Raw genomic sequence first — 19,991 nt, forward strand, 5'->3', positions numbered from 1 at the left:
ACACTCCCCTGTGGCACGCCAGAGGTTACTTTGTCTGTAGACGTCTCTCCATTGATAACAACATGCTGTGTTCTGTTTGCTAAAATCTCTTCAATCCAGCCACACAGCTGGTCTAATATTCCGTAGGCTCTTACTTTATCAGGCGACAGTGCGGAACTGTATCGAACGCCTTCCGGAAGTCAAGGAAAATAGCATCTACCTGGGAGCCTGTATCTAATATTTTCTTGGTCTCATGAACAAATAAAGCGAGTTGGGTCTCACACGATCACTGTTTCTGGAATCCATGTTGATTCCTACATAGTAGATTCTGGATTTCCAAAAACGACATGATGCTCAAGCAAAAAACATGTTCTAAAATTCTACAACAGATAGATGTCAGAGATATAGGTCTATAGTTTTGCACATCTGCTCGACGACCCTTCTTGAAGACTGGGACTACCTGTGCTCTTTTCCAATCATTTGGAACCTTCCGTTCCTCTAGAGACTTGTGGTACACGGCTGTTAGAAGGGGGGCAAGTTCTTTCGCGTACTCTGTGTAGAATTGAATTGGTAGCCTGTCAGGTCCAGTGGACTTTCCTCTGTTGAGTGATTAAAGTCCCCAGTGATGATTATGGTTTTACAGGGGAAATTATGTACAAAAGAACTGTTGTTTTCTCTAAAGTTTTTGATCACATCAGGGGATGTGTGGTGGGTGATAGAAGGATCCAATTACCATTTTATGCTAACCCTTGATACTGAGTCTTGCGCAAACAGTCTCACATGCGGCTTCAATTTCTATCTCTAAGGATTCAAATTTATTGTGTACTGCGACAAATACATCAGCTCCATTTCCCACCTGCTTATCCTTCCGATACACACATTAATTTTCACCAAAAATCTCACTATCAGTTTCAGGTTCCAACCAGTTTTCTGAACCTAGTATTATGTAAGCTTCACTGCTTTCCAGGAGCACTTCAAACTCATGCACTTTGTTGTGAATGCTTTGGCAGTTAACCAATAGGATTTTAATATTTCTACCTGTGGGAGACATTTCTTTAAATTTTACACTGATACCTCTGGGTTATGTACAGCTGTCTTTACCTGGATGGGATACAGCTATTTACCTGGATGGGATGGAGAGTCACCTAATCTAAAAAAAAACCTTGTGTGCACCCCACAAAGTCGGCTGCCTGTGTAGCAGCTGCTGATGTGTAGTGTGCAGCTGACCCACTTAAGGGGACCCTACAGTTCTTAATGCTATGGCGCAATTCCAGTAAGTTGTAACCTAGCTCATCACACAACCTTTGAAGTCTCGGGTCCATTCAGAACCAAGGGGCCAGGATCACTTCTGTGGACAGTGCTGCAGATAGTGAGCTTTGTTGAAATTCGGTGCGCACAGCTGATCTTCTCGACCAGTTGCTGGAATTACCCAAGTATGACTTCAGAGCCTAGATGGCGGGCATCTTTTGTTCCGAAATGCGGCAAAACCTTCAGTTGTTTGTATCCTATTCCCTCAGTGGCTGCCAGAATAGCCTCTTCGGCATGTTGAATGAGTCCCCAAGGCATACACACAGTCCATCCAGTGTCCTTTCCTGTCCCTTGATGCCATTTCTCTCTGTAAGCGGTACCACCATTTGCTGTTCGTTTGAACTGCCAACAGTTAATAGACCATACCCTTTCACATTTGTCACCTCTTGACACCGGACAAAACAGGATTGCCCATAACAGGTGAAATGAGTCCCACTGGCTCACTTTCATAGACACTGTACCTCAAACTTGTTGATTACAGGAATTGGTATAACACCCCGAGTCGTCCTATTCTCTGTTCACATTGTACAGGAACGCCCTGATCTACCATTGAAGTATCACTCACAGTCGAGTGGAAAAGTAATGAGAGATCCTGCACCTTCTGCAGAGTGTCAGGCTCCACAGGAGGGGTTAGTACTGGAGGTGCCTTTGGTACCAGTACTACAGGTACCAGTCTCCTGGGAGCTCTTCCAACACACAGATATGCCAATCATTTGGCAGTAGTCAGGGCATTTTCCAGCAGCTTACGAATGTTGACCAACTTGTCCTGCATTTAAGAACAGCATTTTCACTGGTGCATTGTATTACAGGATAGTGAACAAATAACTTTAAACCTGCTAATTATCTTTTGCTCTGTTGAGCTAAAAAACACTAATTCCTATAAGAATTTAACCAAATAAACAAAATAGATTTCTGTTAAGACAACAGGAAAACCTTTGGTGAAAATTACTAGTTTGCTAAAACTTTTTAGGTTAGTTACAGTTGTTGGTAAACTTGAAAATAGAGTTAATTTATGATAAATATAGATACTCATCCTTCAGGTGAAACTAAATGTAACACAGTATGTTAGTTACAATATTTGCTGCAAATTAGATTACGCACATTCTCAGAAATGCACATTTATTTATTTGGGGTGAGTTATTCTTTGGTAGTAACTGTGAATTGCAAACGCTTATTTGCTACAAAATAAGTTATCCAAAACACTCATACCAGTAACTTACGAAAATATAGTTTTTTAAGCATCCAAATATTTTCAAAAGTGCTTCTCACATAATTATACAATGAAGTTAGAGAAAGATTGTTTTGAAAGAGGACAGGCCTAAGATAAGTTTATAAGCTGCTACAAGCATACAGTTAATAACAGTAAGAGTTCTTGGTGGCACTGGCGAATGTTCGAAATTTCACAATGTATCACAATACAAAGGAGTAATGATACAACAGTGAAATATTATGTAAAAGTTATACAAACAGTAAAATATGTGAATCTACAATTTCCAGTCAGCACATGAATCTTTTACATGTGGTCTCTCTCAAAGGAAAATTCAGACATCGGCTTTTACATATAAATAAATGTGCAAATTGTACATAATTTTTACTTACATGTTTCTGTGTCAATTCTACACTCGCGTGCCGAATAAAAACATTACAGTGTGAATTTGTCAGCTGAAATCATGAAAATGTGCAGCGCCAACAAAGCAAGTCTTCTGCCTGTTGCACCTAACAATGCAGAGTGTGTGTGTGTGTGTGTGTGTGTGTGTGTGTGTGTGTGTGTGTGTGTGGGGGGGGGGGGGGGTTGAATATAGGAATGTAGATTTCAATTAACTCTTGTTTCTCTTCCACAGCTCGTCGTAACAATTGGCCACCTCTACCAGAGAAGTGCTGTTTCCAACCATGTTTCTACCAAGATATTAATGTTGACATACCACTAGAGTTCCAGAAGATTGTTCGTTACCTGTATTATCTTTGGATGTGTAAGTTTCCTCAGATCTTTCTTTCATTTTAAACTGTTATGTGTTAGCTGTAATTATCCTCCCTTCCTCACCTCTTCCTGAACTTCTTGGCATGTTTGAGCATCCCATTATGCCAGTTCAGTTTATATGAATTTCTTAGTTTCTTTCACTTATTTTATGGATTAGCATTGGATGTTAATTGAAGACAACAACAACCTACACTGATGATCCAAAATATTATGACCACCATAAGATTGAATGCTCTTTTGTGGAGTTGTGGGCACATGACACAGAAAGTAGTAGCACATAAACAGAATAGTGGTGAATGGGGAATCACTAGCTGCAATACAACCTTCAAATGAGGAAATAAACTGGAATAAGCGAATGTGAGAAATATTAGACGGTTAAGGCTTGTACCCTTGGAATGATCATTTTGGAAATGGTGAAGCTAGTTAACTGTTCGCGTTGTCATTAGCGTCTATGGGAAAGTCAGTGAGTGCCAGTGAAACCATGGGTAGGACACAAGGTATTAGATGTAAACACTTCATCACAGAACATACAGATCAAAGGTTTTCCTGCTCCATACGGCAGGGTAGGTGGTGACCTATGACAGATCTGATGACGAGTACAGTGCTACTACAGGCACTAATGTTCCAGAGCACATTGTTCAGCATACATTGTTGATCATGTGGTTATTCAGCAGACAACCTGTACATGTTCCTTAATTGACATAGTGACAGTCAATTACAAATGCAGTGGGCACTGGGTCATAGGAATTTGACCAAGGACAAGTAAAAATTTGCTGTGGATTCCATGAATCACATTTCCTGTTACACCAGGTCGCAAGTCAAAGCTGGAGACACCATAAAGACGAGTAGCTGCTTGAAACATGCACATAATCCCAGATGTAGACCAATGGATGCAGTATTATATTATGCTGTGGAGGGGGAAGGGGGGCGGGGTTAGATCCACATGGATTGCTACAGGATCTGTGGTAGTAATCAAAGGCAACATGACAACTGAGGATTACATGAACTGTATTCACACACACACTAGCGTGTGTTCGTGCCAGGCTTGGGCAAGATTAAATTCATCTGAACCTGATGGAACAAATGAGGGACACTGTTGGGTGTCAACACCATATCTATAAACCACTGGCTCATAATTTATGGGAACTGCTTGACCTGTGCATAGACACATAGTGCCACAAACCTCCAAACTTTACCAAGGACTTGACGAATTGATGCCATGCAGAATCACTTCTGTAGAGTATTCTCAAGCTGGACCAGCACACTAGCAAGCAGTTTTAATGTACTGGCTTGTCATTATACAAAAGTGCAGGTCCAGATTCACGTGACATTCAGTTGAAATAAGTTTTACATGCAGATACCACTTTTACGCTCTGTGTGAACTGCTACTGGCAGTGCAGTAAATAGTTGTAATAACTGAAACTGAATTTTTTAATGAAACACTCTGCACGGCTTGAGGAAGCATGTTTAAATAAAAAATGTGCAAAACTGAATTGAAAAATAAGGAATACATTTCATTTTTTGCAATCCATCATATAGTTATTCTACTTTAATTTTGTTATTCTATTTGTCTTTAAGAGCACGATGCAATTTCAAGAAATTTCACATTTTCAGAAGTATTGATCCTCCCTAGGATCTCTTAGAATGATGCCTTTCCTTGCCCTCCTAACCCCTGATGTTATTAGACATTCTCTAAAAATTGTCAATAATTTTGTGTGATGTAATAGTAATTTTGCTTGTAAGGAAATTGTGTTTGTTCATTTCACTAAATGAACATGCTCATATTCGGAAAGGTGCTAATAACCTTTTTATTGAGCACCCTCAAGCCAGTCATCAAGAAATCTCAAGCATCATCAGTTTCATAAGCATGTGGTCTCTTTAGTAACATGTTTATTGGATAAATCACTTACACAGTGTAATAAAAATGTCATTTAGCAATTAAAAGTTATTAGTCATGTTTATTTCTAAGGACTTAATGACACTTGAGTACCTCAGCTAAGCTGCCTGCTCTGTCTTCTGTTAAGACACACTGTCTAAGGCTGGCCACCCCCTGACAGGGCTTATTCCTGAGTATGCCACCAGATTCAAGATTCCTCCAGGCCACTGGACACACTCCCCACGAACTGCCCCATATAGTCCCAATTTGACATGTTTCTAAATTGTTCATGATGAAATAACTGCCATATCATTGAATTTTCCACCATTGCAGCTATAGAATCTTCTGGGTGAAATGCTTCATGGTGTTTTGGAGATGGTCATATCATTTTGATGTGTAGTCGTGGTGCTTTCCAAGGAAATGATAGTCATGAGCTGTTCTCAAGTGTTCAGCTGAGTGTCATTTTACAAATGATGCAAAATTTCAGCAACCTGATTTCTTGCCATACTCAGTAGTTGTGACAACTGAAAGTTATAGTGTGGGTGGCCTGGAATTGTTACTTTGTTTAGATGGAAAGGAAACTATTGAGGCATCAGCTTCAGCCCTCAATTGCTTTGCCGTGCTGCTATGTTCTTGATATTTCTTGAGTGGTGGAGGTGGTGTGTAATTATGGTATTCTCTTCATTTGTCATAGTGTGAACCAGTCTTCAAGTGGCTGTTGTACTTTGAGTAGGTTCAAAGCTGCGTTCTACCTTATATTAAACTGGAAAGCGTTGTCATTACCACAGGCATTTTCCCCGCAAATGGTATATCATTTGGTTCTACCCTAGACATTAGTAGCCTTCCTTAGGCTCTTGGTAAGGCCTCTGAAAATGTAATGGGCAGTCAGATGAAACTGAGATATATGGGGGAAAAAGTAAGTAAACCGTTCATTATTTACGATATGGATACTCCTCATTGGAAATCAGTTGGAATAATTAATAACTCAAGACAAATGTTTTAAGAATAGTTTGCAGATGATAACATAGAATGAAATTTATAATGAACCAAATGCTAACATTAAATTTAATCTATTCCATGGTAAATTCATATAATTACTTGAAAATAGCTTTCCACACAAGCTGGTCAGGGGAGACACTAAACAGCCAGATAAAAAGCTGTGGATCACTAGAGGGATTGATGTATCTTGTGAAAGGAAAAGGGAAATGTATCTTTTGGCAAGAACAAGTAGGAATCCTGCTTTAGTTGCACACTACAAAAAATACTCAGTTACTGAGAAAGGTTATTAAAAATCAAAGAACATGCACGTAATGTTGGAAATTAGTATATCCAATAACACACTTGAGGCAATATGGAATGTAGTGAAGCAAGAGACAGGATAACCAGTCAGAGAACTCCACAATAGTGCTATTAAACTGAACGGAAAGGCTATAAAAGACGAATCAGAGGTAGCAAATGCAGTTAATAACATGTCTTAAATATTGTAGAAAGCATAGGGACAGACAGTTAAAGAGCAGTATATTGAAAGTGTAACTTTCATAAAATTCAATCATATGAATGTATCACCAACTTCTTCTGTAATTGAGAAAAATATGCATTCTCTGAAAAATAAAAGCTCACGTGTTTAGATGGTATTTTCAATAGAATAGTAAAAATTTATTCCTTTGTTATAATGGGGTGTATACGACCCGGGACAACCGGGAAAAACCCAGGATTTTTTCCGAATTCCAGGAATTTTTCATTGTTTTAGCTTTCAGTTAAATTTTTGTAATTTTGACTGGTAAGAATTGATTTCCTAGCAAAAAATGTTAATGTAGCCTGCTACTGGAGAATTTTACTGCAGCAGTAAAGTATGAATGAGAGGGAAAAAAATAAAACTTGCGGGCAAAGGAAATGCGCCATTTACAACAAAACACTGTGCATGCACGAGAGTCAGCAAATAGCAAAAATATGCCCAAGGCCGTAGGGCGAAGACTATGTAATACTTCGTAACAAACTGCTTTTTATGAGCGTGACGTGACAACTGTTTACATTAGTCTCATTTGACCAGTTGCCAGCGGGCTCATGTGCATGCACAGTTGACTCGTATATGATCGCTTTTTGAAGTGTGGCTGCACGTGTCCTATGCTCTGAGTATATGCTGTCATCAGTTGGCGAGATGATGTGGCTTGAGATACAACTGGCTTACAAAAGGACATCGCAATCTCGATTTCGACACTCCAGAAACTAACGCACTGTGTTTGGTGCAATTCTAATTTATACTTCTGTAATACGAAAATATACAGCATATATGTTGCTGCAAATCAAAGGTCATTTCAAAACTTCTCTACCCCTTTGTTTCTTTGTTTGGTTGGTTGGCCTTCTTCTTTTTTTTTTTTTTTTTTTTTTTTTTTGCCCCTGGGAAGTTCTACGCCAGTGTATAAAACATTAGCCATTCAAAGGAATGACAAGTTTTACAGTTCCGAGGGAAAACCTGACACTTAGGACAGAAAAAGTGTATTTTTGCCCTGGAAAAAGTATATTTTTTAAACGGGATACCTGGGAATTTTTTTCCTTGTCCCTCTATACACCCTGTATAAGCTCAGTCTTATCTGAAATACGTAATGCATCACTAAATTGAGACATTTTTCCAGAGAGACTGAATTAGTCATTGTTAAAACCCTTGTTTAAGAATAGAGGTAAGAGAGATGTCAGTAATTCTCAAACATTTTTGAGAAGACAATGTATTCGATAATAGTATTTCACTTTAGCAACAATAGTATCCTTAGCAAATCACAGTTTGGGTTTTAGAAGGGTTGCTCTACTGAGAATGCTATTTACATGTTCACTCATCAGATTTTACAAGCATTAAATAATGAAATCGCACCAGAGGGTATTTTCTGTGTCCTCTTTAAGGCATTTGACTGTGCGAATCACAGTATTATAGATAAATAAACATTTTTTTATGGGGTTGATAGTATAGGCAACCAGTAGATAATGTCATACCTAACCAAAACCAAGAGAATGCAGAAAGCTGTACTTAGTAATTCAAGCAATAGTGTCTAGGGATACAATTCTGACTGGGGAGAAATCACGTATGGGGTTCTCAAAGGTTCAATCTTAGATCCATTACTGTTTCCCATATACGGGAACGATCGTCCATCTTGTATACAATAAACAAAATTAGTTCTTTTTGTAATCAATCCAAGCATTCATACAGAAACAGAGGAAATGATAAAGTTCTTAAAAGTATCATTGACTGGTTTTCTTTGAATGGTCTCATCCTCAACTTAAGACCCAACATACTCAGTTGTGCACATCTAGAGGTACTACACCAATTATGCGTGTGGCACATGGTGAGAAATTAATAATTAGGATGAAACTTCAAAATTCTTAGGTGTTCACATTGATGAGAATTTAAATTTGGAAAAACACATTTTGGAACTCCTAAAACAACTTAGTTCAGCCACAGTCACACTAGAATCATTGCAAATCTTGGGGAGAGAAAAAACAGTAAATTGACATATTTCGTATATATTCATTCAGGTCATATGGACTAATGTTTTGGGGTAACTCATCTTCAAGAAAATGAGTTTCCGTTGTGCAAAAATGTGCTGTGAAAATGATATGTGGTGCTCACCCTCGATCATCTTGTAGACATACGTTTAAGGCGTTGGGCATTTTGACTACTGCTTCACAGTATATTTGTTTCCTCATGAAGTTAGTTGTAAATAATAGATTACAATTCCAGAGGAACAATGAGGTACATAATTAAAAATCAGAAAGAAAAAGCAACATCATGGCTCCACATTCAGGTTGTCTTTAGCACAAAAAGCTGCGCATACACTGCTGCAAAAAAAAATTTGGATCATTTACCCAGTGATATAAAATGTCTGACAGACAGCAAAGTAAAATTTGAAAACAAACTGAGAAAGATTCTCCTTGACAACTCCTTTTATACCATAGAATAATTTCTATTATTGCAATGTGTGAAAGGTGGCAGATAGGAATTACTGACCGTTTTTTACAAAAAATGTTCAGAATGTAACTGTACGTACAAATTAATGTGTGATGTTGAATATATAATGATTTGTTCCACATCATTACAATCTATTGTGCAAAATGACCCATGGAACGTGTTACTGACTAACTCGTAAGTGAGCAGGCCCGCATGTTGCCAAGGTTGTTCAGACCATATTGCAGAAGTTTCATGGGGAAGCCCTTACATATCCTCCTTACAGTCCCATTCTCTACCCATGTGATTTATGTATTTTTGGAGCCGTGGAGAGAGACATTCATAGCCATTGATTTGCTCTGGATGAAGAGGTGCATGCCTTAGTACAGTCACGGTTCCGTAGGCAACTGCAAACATTTTTCTGTGAAAGGGTTGACCATCTTGTCTCGCTGTGGGATAAATGTATTAACAGTTATGGCAATTACTTTTGAAATAATACACAATTTACTTGTCCATCTGTTTCATTTTCCTTGACTGCCACTTACAAATCTAAATCCAATGACCATGGAAATGGGTTGTTTTCTCTTTCAAAATAAGTAGTGTATGGACATTCCTTTGTAACAGAAATTAAATTGACTCATATTCCAGCATTAAGTATCAAAAGAAACATTTCATTTCCATTTAAGGTAATTCATGAGACCTTTAAAAGTTTTCGGTGAGAGCAGATAAAGCTAGACTTGTCATATTGTTCTAGCTTAAAAAAATGCTCTCTATTAAACTGAGAGGGGGCAGAATGAAAATATGGAAGTAAAAAGTTTCATTTTAAACTAAGGGACTAACAGTCTATAATTCACAAATTACATAACAGCTATTGGAAAATTGGGACAGAAATACAAAATATAATGTAATTTTATATTGACATGTTAAACGTGAGGCACTGTATAACTGCATAAATTGTATATAATAGAGGGAAACATTCCACGTGGGAAAAATATATCTAAAAACACAGATGATGTGACTTACCGAATGAAAGTGCTGGCAGGTCGATAGACACACCAACATACACACAAAATTCAAGCTTTCGCAACAAACTGTTGCCTCATCAGGAAAGAGGCAAGGAGAGGGAAAGACGAAAGGATGTGGGTTGTAAGGGAGAGGGTAAGGAGTCATTCCAATCCCAGGAGCGGAAAGACTTACCTTAGGGGGAAAAAAGGACAGGTATACGCTTGTTCGCTCGCTCGCGCGACTGCGCGCGCGCACGCACACGCACACCCATCCGCACATACACAGACACAAGCAGACATTTGTAAAGGCAAAGAGTTCGGGCAGAGATCAAACGCTGTGTGTGTGTGCGCGAGTGTATACCTGTCCTTTTTTCCTTTTTTCCCCCCCCTAAGGTCAAGTCTTTCCGCTCCTGGGATTGGAATGACTCCTTACCCTCTCCCTTAAAATCCACATCCGTTCGTCTTTCCCTTTCGTTCCCTCTTTCCTGATGAGGCAACAGTTCGTTGCGAAAGCTTGAATTTTGTGTGTATGTTGGTGTTTGTTTGTGTGTCTATCGACCTGCCAGCACTTTAGTTCGGTAAGTCACATCATCTGTGTTTTTAGATGCATAAATTGTATGTTTTATTTGAAGATTTAAGAAGTTAAATTATAGGAAATCTACCATAGAAATAATTAAGAATTGAAAACATGATCAGAATTTTTATTTGTGCAACTGAAGAAAACCACAGATCTTTCTGATAATGTACGGGAGTTCTGGACAAGAATAAAGAATTATTTAGGAGTAAAGGAGATGTTGTTGTTGTTGTTGTTGTTGTGGTCTTCAGTCCTGAGACTGGTTTGATGCAGCTCTCCATACTAATCTATCCTGTGCAAGCTCCTTCATCTCCCAGTACCTACTACAACCTACATCCTTCTGAATCTGCTTAGTGTATTCATCTCTTGGTCTCCCTCTACGATTTTTACCCTCCACGCTGCCCTCCAATGCTAAATTTGTGATCCCTTGATGCGTCAGAACATGTCCTACCAACCGATCCCTTCTTCTAGTCAAGTTGTGCCACAAACTTCTCTTCTCCCCAATCCTATTCAATACTTCCTCATTAGTTATGTGATCTACCCATCTAATCTTCAACATTTTTCTGTAGCACCACATTTCGAAAGCTTCTATTCTCTTCCTGTCCAAACTATTTATCGTCCATGTTTCACTTCCATACGTGGCTACACTCCGTACAAATACTTTCAGAAACGACTTCCTGACACTTAAATCTATACTCGATGTTAACAAATTTCTCTTCTTCAGAAACGCTTTCCTTGCCATTGCCAGTCTACATTTTATATCCTCTCTACTTCAACCATAATCAGTTATTTTGCTCCCCAAATAGCAAAACTCCTTTGCTAGTTTAAGTGTCTCATTTCCTAATCTAATTCCCTCAGCAACACCCGACTTAATTCTACTACATTCCATTATCCTCGTTTTGCTTTTGTTGATGTTCGTATTATATCCTCCTTTCAAGACACCGTCCATTCCGTTCAACTGCTCTTCCAAGTCCTTTGCTGTCTCTGACAGAATTACAATGTCATCGGCAAACCTCAAAGTTTTTACTTCTGCTCCATGTATTTCAATACCTACTCCGAATTTTTCTTTTGTTTCCTTTACTGCTTGCTCATTGTACAGATTGAATAACATTGGGGATAGGCTACAACCCTGTCTCACTCCCTTGCCAACCACTGCTTCCCTTTCGTGTCCTTCGACTCCTATAACTGCCATCTGGTTTCTGTACAAATTGTAAATAGCCTTTCGCTCCCTGTATTTTACCCCTGCCACTTTTAGGATTTGAAAGAGAGTGTTCCAGTCAACATTGTCAAAAGCATTTCTCTAAGTCTACAATTGCTAGAAACGTAGGTTTGCCTTTCCTTAATCTTTCTTCGAAGATAAGTCGTAAGGTCAGTATTGCCTCACGTGTTCCAATATTTCTACGGAATCTAAACTGATCTTCCCCGATGTCGGCTTCTACCAGTTTTCCATTCGTCTGTAAAAGATTCGTGTTAGTATTTTGCAGCTGTGGCTCATTAAACTGATAGTTCGGTAATTTTCACATCTGTCAACACCTGCTTTGTTTGGGATTGCAATTATTATATTCTTCTTTAAGTCTGAGGGTACTTGCCTGTCTCATACATCTTGCTCACCAGATGGTATAGTTTTGTCAGGACTGGCTCTCCCAAGGGCGTCAGTAGTTCTAATGGAATGTTGTCTACTCCCGGGGCCTTGTTTCGGCTCAGGTCTTTCAGTGCTCTGTCAAACTCTTCACGCAGTATCGTATCTCCCATTTCATCATCATCTACATTCTCTTCTATTTCTATAATATTGTCCTCAAGTACATCGCCCTTATGTAGACCCTCTATATACTCCTTCCATCTTTCTGCTTTCCCTTCTTTGGTTAGAACTGGGTTTCCATCTGAGCTCTTGATATTCATACAAGTGGTTCTCCTTTCTCCAAAGGTCTCTCTAATTTTCCTGTAGGCAGTATCTATCTTACCCCTAATGAGATAAGCCTCTACATCCTTACATTTGTCCTCTAGCTATCCCTTCTTAGCCATTTAGCATTTCCTGTCGACCTCATTTTTGAGACGTTTGTATTCCTTTTTGCCTTCTTCATTTACTGCATTTTTATATTTTCTCCTTTCATCAATTAAATTCAATATTTCTTCTGTTACCCAAGGATTTCTACTAGCCCTCGTCTTTTTACCTACTTGATCCTCTGCTGCCTTCACTACTTCATCCCTCAGTGCTACCCATTCTTCTTCTACTGTACTTCTTTTCCCCACTGCTGTCAATTGTTCCCTTATGCTCTCCCTGAAACTCTGTACAACCTCTGGTTCTTTCAGTTTATCCAGGTCCCATCTCCTTAAATTCCCACCTTTTTGCAGATGACTCACCTGAAGGCAGAAGTGCTGCATCATCGATGGGTGCATTAACAAAAGGTACAGACTTTGCTAGCTTTCAGAATGAAATTCCTTTTTCATGCTTGTAGGAGAAGTATGCTCACGTGCAAAACCCCCCCACGCATGCACGCGTCTCCCTACATTCCCTCCCTGTTGCTCCTGCATCACATACTTCTGGAGCAACACCCCTCCCCCCCCCCCCCCCTCACCCCCCCCCCCCCCCCCAACCATTAGGGATATCAGTCCCCACTTCTGAGCCGGAGAATCATGAGTCTTCTTCAGCTCCTCTCACCAGGAAGTAGTCCCTTGGGTCACTCCCTTCCCAGGTTTCTGCTAGTGGGGAAGATGAAACTTGCCATTGGCTGAAGATCCCAAAAGTAGCTGGTTATAAGGCTCCACGCTCATCCTCAGTTCTGGAGACTGAATCAATGAAGTCCTCCCAGCCAGGGAAACCGAAGGAGCAGCAAGAGAAATCCAAAAGTAAGGTCCCCAAGGCCAAGGGAATTGTGGTGGCACCCACACCACCGCTACTTAGCTCTGCGGGTGAGATGGAAATTCTGGGGTCCGCTGAGGACCTAGATCTCGTCGGACTCTCAGACCCAATGTATATAGACTGCCCAGTCAAAAAGTTGGTGGCAACAGGTCACCGTGAAGTGTAAACTGCCCCATTGAATGTTCCGTGCCTTCTCAGTCTTATGATGACATCATCCCTTAGTGGAATTGCGGCGGTCTTCTCCACTACCTGGCTGAGCTACGGCAACTGTTCAGCTTTACACCTGCTTTCTACTTTGCCCTCCAGGAAACCTGGTTCCCCCCAATGCGGACCCCTGCCCTCTGCAGATATAAGGGATACTACAGGAACCTAGTGACTATAATAGTGTGTCAGGTGGAGTTGGTGTTTATGTCCTAAACTCAGTCTGTAGTGAACCTGTGCCCCTTCAAACCCCTCTTGAAGCTGTGACTGTCAGAATAAGGACAATACAGGAAATAACTGTGTGCAATGTAATCTTCCTCCAAATGGTGCAGTATCCCTGAATTTTTAAGCTGCACTGATTGATCAACTCCCTAAACTTTTCCTACCTTTGGGAGATTTTAATGCCCATAACCCCTTGTGGAGTGGCACCATGCTTACTGGCCAAAACTTTGCTGTCTCAGTTCGACCTCTGCCTCTTAAATACTGGGGCCGCCACACATTTCGACGTGGCTCATGATAGTTATGCGGCCATTGATTTATTAATTTGCAGCCCAGGAATTTTCCCATCTGTCCACTGGAGAGCACATGGTGTGTGTGTGTGTGTGTGTGTGTGTGTGTGTGTGTGTGTGTGTGTGACCATTTCCCCCTCTTCCTGTGCGCCCATGGACTCCTGCCCAGATGGGCTTTAAACAATGTGGACTGGGAAACTTCCACATCCCTTGTCACCGTTGAATCTCCCCCACATGGTAACATCGATGTGGTGGTTGACTACAACAGTCGTTTCTGTGGCAGAAAACACGATCCCTCCCCCTTTAAGACTGGCTTTCGACACCCAATTGACTTGACTTCCTCACCTTCCTCAGCGTAAGTAGAAGTGCTTGCAGCAGCACCAACTGGGGTGGAGATCACTCAGCTGCAGCTCTACAGAGCCCTTGTCCAATCCCGCTTTGACTATGAGAGTGTGGTTTATGGTTGGGCGGCACCCTCAGCATTGTGTTTACTCTACCCAGTGCACCACTGTGGTGTTCGCCTAGTGACATGAGCTTTTAGGACTAGTCTGGTGACCAGCATCCTTGTGGAGGCCGGAGTCCCTCCATTGTGGGTTAGGCATGCACAACTGCTGGCCAGTTACACATGTTCGTAGTTCTCATGCACATCCAAATCAGTGTCTCCATTTCCCACCCACGGCAGTTCATCTCCCTCATCGGCAGCCCAGGTCCAGGGTTTCCAATTGCAGTTAGTGTCCAATCCCTTCTTTCTGAACTGGAGTTCTTGCCTTTACCACCTATACTTGAGGTCTGTTAACATACAGCTCCATGGTGTACACCTAGGCTGTGGCTTTGCCTGGAATTTTCGCATGGCCCTAAGGACTCAGTTAACCCCATGGCTCTCTGTTGTCACTTCCTCTCGATCCTTGTCAAGTACCAAGGCCACGAAGTGGTTTACACCGATGGATCGATGGCTGATGGTCACCTTGGTTTCGTGTATGTCCACGGAGGACACATTGAACAGCATTCCTTGCCTGAAGGATGCAGTGTTTTCACTGCCGAGCTGGTGGCTGCATCTCATGCTCTTGAGCACATTCGTTTATTCCCTGGTGAGTCGTTTCTTCTGTGTACTGACTCCTTGAGCAGCCTAAAAGCTATCGACCAGTGCTACTTTGTCATCCTTTGGTAGCGACCATCCAGGAGTACATCTATGCACTGGAACGGTCTGGTCATTCAGTGGTATTTGTCTGGACCCCAGGTCACGTCGGAATCTCAGGCAACGAACTTACCGACAGGCTGGCCAAACAGGCTATGCGGAAACCACTTATGGAAATTGGCTTTTCTGCAACTGACCTGCATTCAGTACTACACCGTAAGGTTTTGGAGCTCTGGGAGACAAAGTGGCATAACCTCAGCACACACAACAAACTGCGTGCCATTAAGGAGACTGAATGTGTGGCAGTCCTCCATGTGGGCCTCTGACAGTGACTCAGTACTTCTCTGACGAATCCACAGTGGCCACGCTTGGCTGACACACAGCTACATCTCAGTATTGGTGCAGCGCCTGGCTGTCATTGGCCCATATCTTGGTGAGCTGCCCTTCTTTGGCTGCCATGCAACAGACTCTTCAGTTACCGGACTCATTGCCGTTAATTTTAGCTGACAATGCATCATCGGCTAGTTCAGTTTTACGTTTTATAGGTGAGGGTGGGTTTTATCATAAGTTTTAGCGCATGTTCTTTGTTCCTTTGTCTTCTCCACTCTAATGTTTTTAGGATGGATGTTTTAAAGTCACAGAGTGGCTGGCTTTCCCTTTTTATTCTCATGGTCGGCCAGCCACAGTCATCTGCTGTCTTGTTTTTAACCCCTCTACCTGTTTATTTCATCTCTCCGTGGTTTTCTTGTCCCGTTTTGTCCAAGGTAGTGTCAGTTGTCCTTCTGTCGTTCTTCTGGTTCTTCCTTTCTTCGTTCCTTTCTTTTCTTCTTTCATTGTGTAATTATTTTACCGGGAACAAGGGACCGATGACCTCACAGTTTCGTTCCTTCCCCTCTCACTTTTAAACCAACCAACCTTCTTCCGCAATTACCTTCACCTTTTCAGATTCCACCGGTCCCTTTCCCTCACAAGCCTTGTTCTACAAAAACATGACTCCATGGCATAGGCATCCCTGAACCACCTCCACTCCCTCCACAAAATACTATTACTATGCAATCCCCACTACCTACACCTCATCGCCCAAATTGAAACCCTGAGACCCCAGTGCCTAGAACAACATCCAAAACATCACCTCCACAACTTATCCACCCTGCTGAAAGCCTTCTCCTCGGGGGCAGCACTGCTCACCCCAACCCTACTCCCAGTGTTCCTTCTCATCAACTCCTCACAGCACCCAGACTCTGCCTAGCTGACCTTTTCAACCTACCACATCCTCCAAAACACCCTACCTACACACCACAAAATCCAGGACCAAAACAATCCCTGGACACCATTGGTAACCTCTCCACCAAAATCCTCAGCTCCACATAAGTTTGTCCTATCTAAAAGTCTCACATTCAACCCTACTCCAAGATTTCACAATGTTGGACTTTTGAAAGACCTACTGTCCTCCGGCTCCCCACAGTCAAAACAATTCTTTGCCCCCTACCCCTTGAACCAAAGCGAATCCAATCCTAACATTGAACCCTGCGTGCCCAAAGTTCTAACACCATTCAACTGTGACCCTTTCACACTCCTGTCTAACCATCCCTTGGTCACCTTCCAGGAATTCCTAACTTTCAACATGGCCTCACCATCCTTCCCCAGTCCCTCCCTAAAAACAACAAACCTTTAGAAGCAAGGACTGCCCTGTACAATCTAAAAACAGATCCTGACCTGACCCGGCAGACAAAGGTTCCACCATTGTTGCGATGAACTGGATTGACTTCCTGACAGAGGATCTCCACCAGTTGTCGGACACCTCCACCTACAAGCCCTGCCAAAGTGGCCCCATCCCAGAAGTCCAACATATCCGCCCTCCCTGCCCCTCAGTGGGCCCACCACACTTTGGTGAGTTCGTGCTTGGCTACCACGGGGCGCCAGCTTTGCAATATCTTTTCCCTTCCATGCTGCGTGTCTCTCCTCTTGTTATTCTTTTTCCCCTCCCTTGGGGAATATGTCTGGGATATTTTTGGGAATGTGTTCTTCATTTTCAGTGGTCTGATATCAGAACAGTCTCTCCAATGTTTTTTTTCCTTCGTTCCCTTTCTCCTATCCTTCCTCCACTTCAGCGTTTGAGGTTCCTCTTTTCCTTCTTCCTCCCTGTGTGCTTCTGAAGGCCAGCCCACTTGTCTGAAGCATAACACGCGACTGGGTAACGCATAATTCCCAGCCCTGGATCAACAGGTAGGGTTCACACATACCCCCTGATACAGGCCAGGCCTGGGGGGGGGGGGGGGGGGGATGATTGCCTGAGCTATTACCTTCCCAAATTGCCAATTGGTCGCTCTGTCAGGTGTTCACAAGGTATGAACAATCACCTAAGGTGGGTGAGCCCACCTCCGAGGGCACCTCACATACCCACCTCCCCCTCCCCACCTCCTACTGGAAGGAGTGTGCCACTGCAGACGGAGTGGGGCTAATGATTCAAAGACCCTCCCAGCTGCACCTCAGTTCCTCATAGTTTTGCATACTGAAGACAGTCAGCCTTTTCTACAGTCCACCTGTTTATTATTCAGAAAGCTGTTTGTGCAATTGCCAGCCCTGTGATATCCTGCTCTCGTTTACCCAGTTACGCTTTGGTTTCTAGGGACTTCTTGGAATTCTCAAGCACACAAATTGCTTGCAGCTTCATTCCTCCATGGCTATCCTGTTCCTATCGAGGCCCATCGAATGCTGAATTCTTCGTATGGTGTTATTTACACTAGGCTGCTTGATGGTCTGACCAAGGCAGAAATCCAAACTTTCAGATCAGAGTGTCATTGCCCCCTGCAGGTTTGGGGGTTAGAATAGGCCCGCAATATTCCTGCCTGTTGTAAGAGGCAACTAAAATCAGTCTCAAACATTTTGGCCTAAATGTGATGGTCCCCTGTCGGGTTTGACCCCCATATTTCCAGATTCTTCCGAAGAGCGAGCTAATTGTGGAAGGGCGCCTTACATGGTGCATTGTGTTCATCGTGCATTAAGACCGTTAGCCAGCTTTCTCGTCGTAACATTGCCGTCCCGCTTGTTCTCCATCTCTTGGGCGAGGATACATTCCTGGGTGTGATTTCCACCATGCACTATATAGTGTTGCTTTTTTGCGGCGACGACAATCATGGACTTACTTGCGCCTAATATCCAGCACGGTAGCCAGTCCGTTGTGTTGGGTCCGCCATGTACCCTGTTGGTTGTAGCCCCCTGACAACACAGGGATCGCTCTGCTGATGCCTGCGCCATTAATTCCCAATGTATGCCAAGGAGTCGATGCCTATCTCCCTGGGGCATCGGACACTGGGCTCGCATTCGGAAGGACGACGGTTCAATCCCACATCCGGCCATCCTGATTTAGGTTTTCCGTGATTTCCCTAAATCACTCCAGGCAAATGCCGGGATGGTTCCTCTGAAAGGGCACGGCCGACTTCCTTCCCCATCCTTCCCTACTCCGATGAGACCGATGACCACGCTGTCTGGTCTCCTTCCCCAAACCAACCAACCAACCAACCTGGGGCATCGGGACTCCCAGCAATGGCCATCCTGCCAGGTGGCCCTTCTGAGGCTGGGTGGCACCCTTATGGAGGGCCCTTGGTTGGAGTGGGTGGTGTCAGGGCGGATGACCCACAATGAAGTGTGGTACATCATCTCTTGCTGGTGGCCAGCTGCCAGCAGTCTCTAAACGTTCTCAGGCTCAATTAAACGCTCAGAAATACGATCCCAAATCATTCCCCTCCCTGGCCACACCGTGGGAGGAGTGTAAGGCTCAGGATGGCAGTGACACTTATTCGCCATGGTTCCTAGTTTGAACAAGAGCTGATGGGGAGTCTTTCGTGACAACAAAGCCTCAATTCTTCATAGAGCATTTGGAGGACAAGTTTGGGGAGGTGGAGGGCTTGTCCAAAATGCTCTCTGGGTCAGTATTGATAAAAACAGCATCCTCTGCTCAGTCACGAAGGTTACTTGCTTGTGACGAGTTGGGGGATGTTTCAGTTACCTTCACACCCCATAAGAGTTTGAATATGGTCCAGGGTATTATTTTCCATCGGGACCTTCTTTTGCAGTCTGATGACTAGCTGTGTTCCAGTTTAGTGTGTCGAGGTGTTCATTTCGTCCACCGCGTTCATCGGGGTCCGAATGATGATCAGATTGCTACCGGTGCCTTCATCTTGGCCTTCGAGGGTGATACTTTACCAGAGAAGGTCAAGGTGATGGTCTGCCGCTGTGATGTCAAGCCCTATATCCCTCCCCCGATGCGGTGCTCTAAGTGCTGGAAGTTCGACCATATGTCTTCCCGCTGTACTTCCAGCCTCACATGTCGAGTTGCGGACTCCCATCACATCCCAGTACTCCATGTGCCTCGGCTCCCATGTGTGTCAACTGCGGAGAGCATCATTCACATTGCTCGCCAGACTGCAGGATCTTACAGGCTAAGAGGTAATTTGAACGACTCCACCCTGTGCGAATGACTTCATCATATGCCGCCGCTATGACAACCATGATAGCCCCATCAGTTCAGTGAATCCGATTCGGCTCACAGAGCCCTACAACTCCACATGGCCCCTTGCCTATGGGGGGCACTACCCACCCTGTTGCTCCTGCACCATCTACCTTGGGAGCA

At 42.9% G+C, this 19,991-nt stretch overlaps 1 protein-coding gene across 2 annotated transcripts in view; it reads left to right on the forward strand.

The window, feature by feature from the left end:
* Positions 1-19,991, forward strand: part of LOC124622210 (secretory carrier-associated membrane protein 1) — a 59,260-nt gene that overhangs the window by 23,120 nt on the left and 16,149 nt on the right. For both annotated transcript variants that reach the window (XM_047147857.1, XM_047147858.1), the window contains one exon: positions 3,129-3,257. In XM_047147857.1, coding sequence (XP_047003813.1) covers positions 3,129-3,257 — 129 coding nt within the window. The remainder of the gene's footprint in view (positions 1-3,128; positions 3,258-19,991) is intronic.

This window comes from Schistocerca americana, chromosome 7 (assembly GCF_021461395.2).
Source record: "Schistocerca americana isolate TAMUIC-IGC-003095 chromosome 7, iqSchAmer2.1, whole genome shotgun sequence".
In the NCBI taxonomy this organism is placed as follows: domain Eukaryota; kingdom Metazoa; phylum Arthropoda; class Insecta; order Orthoptera; family Acrididae; genus Schistocerca; species Schistocerca americana.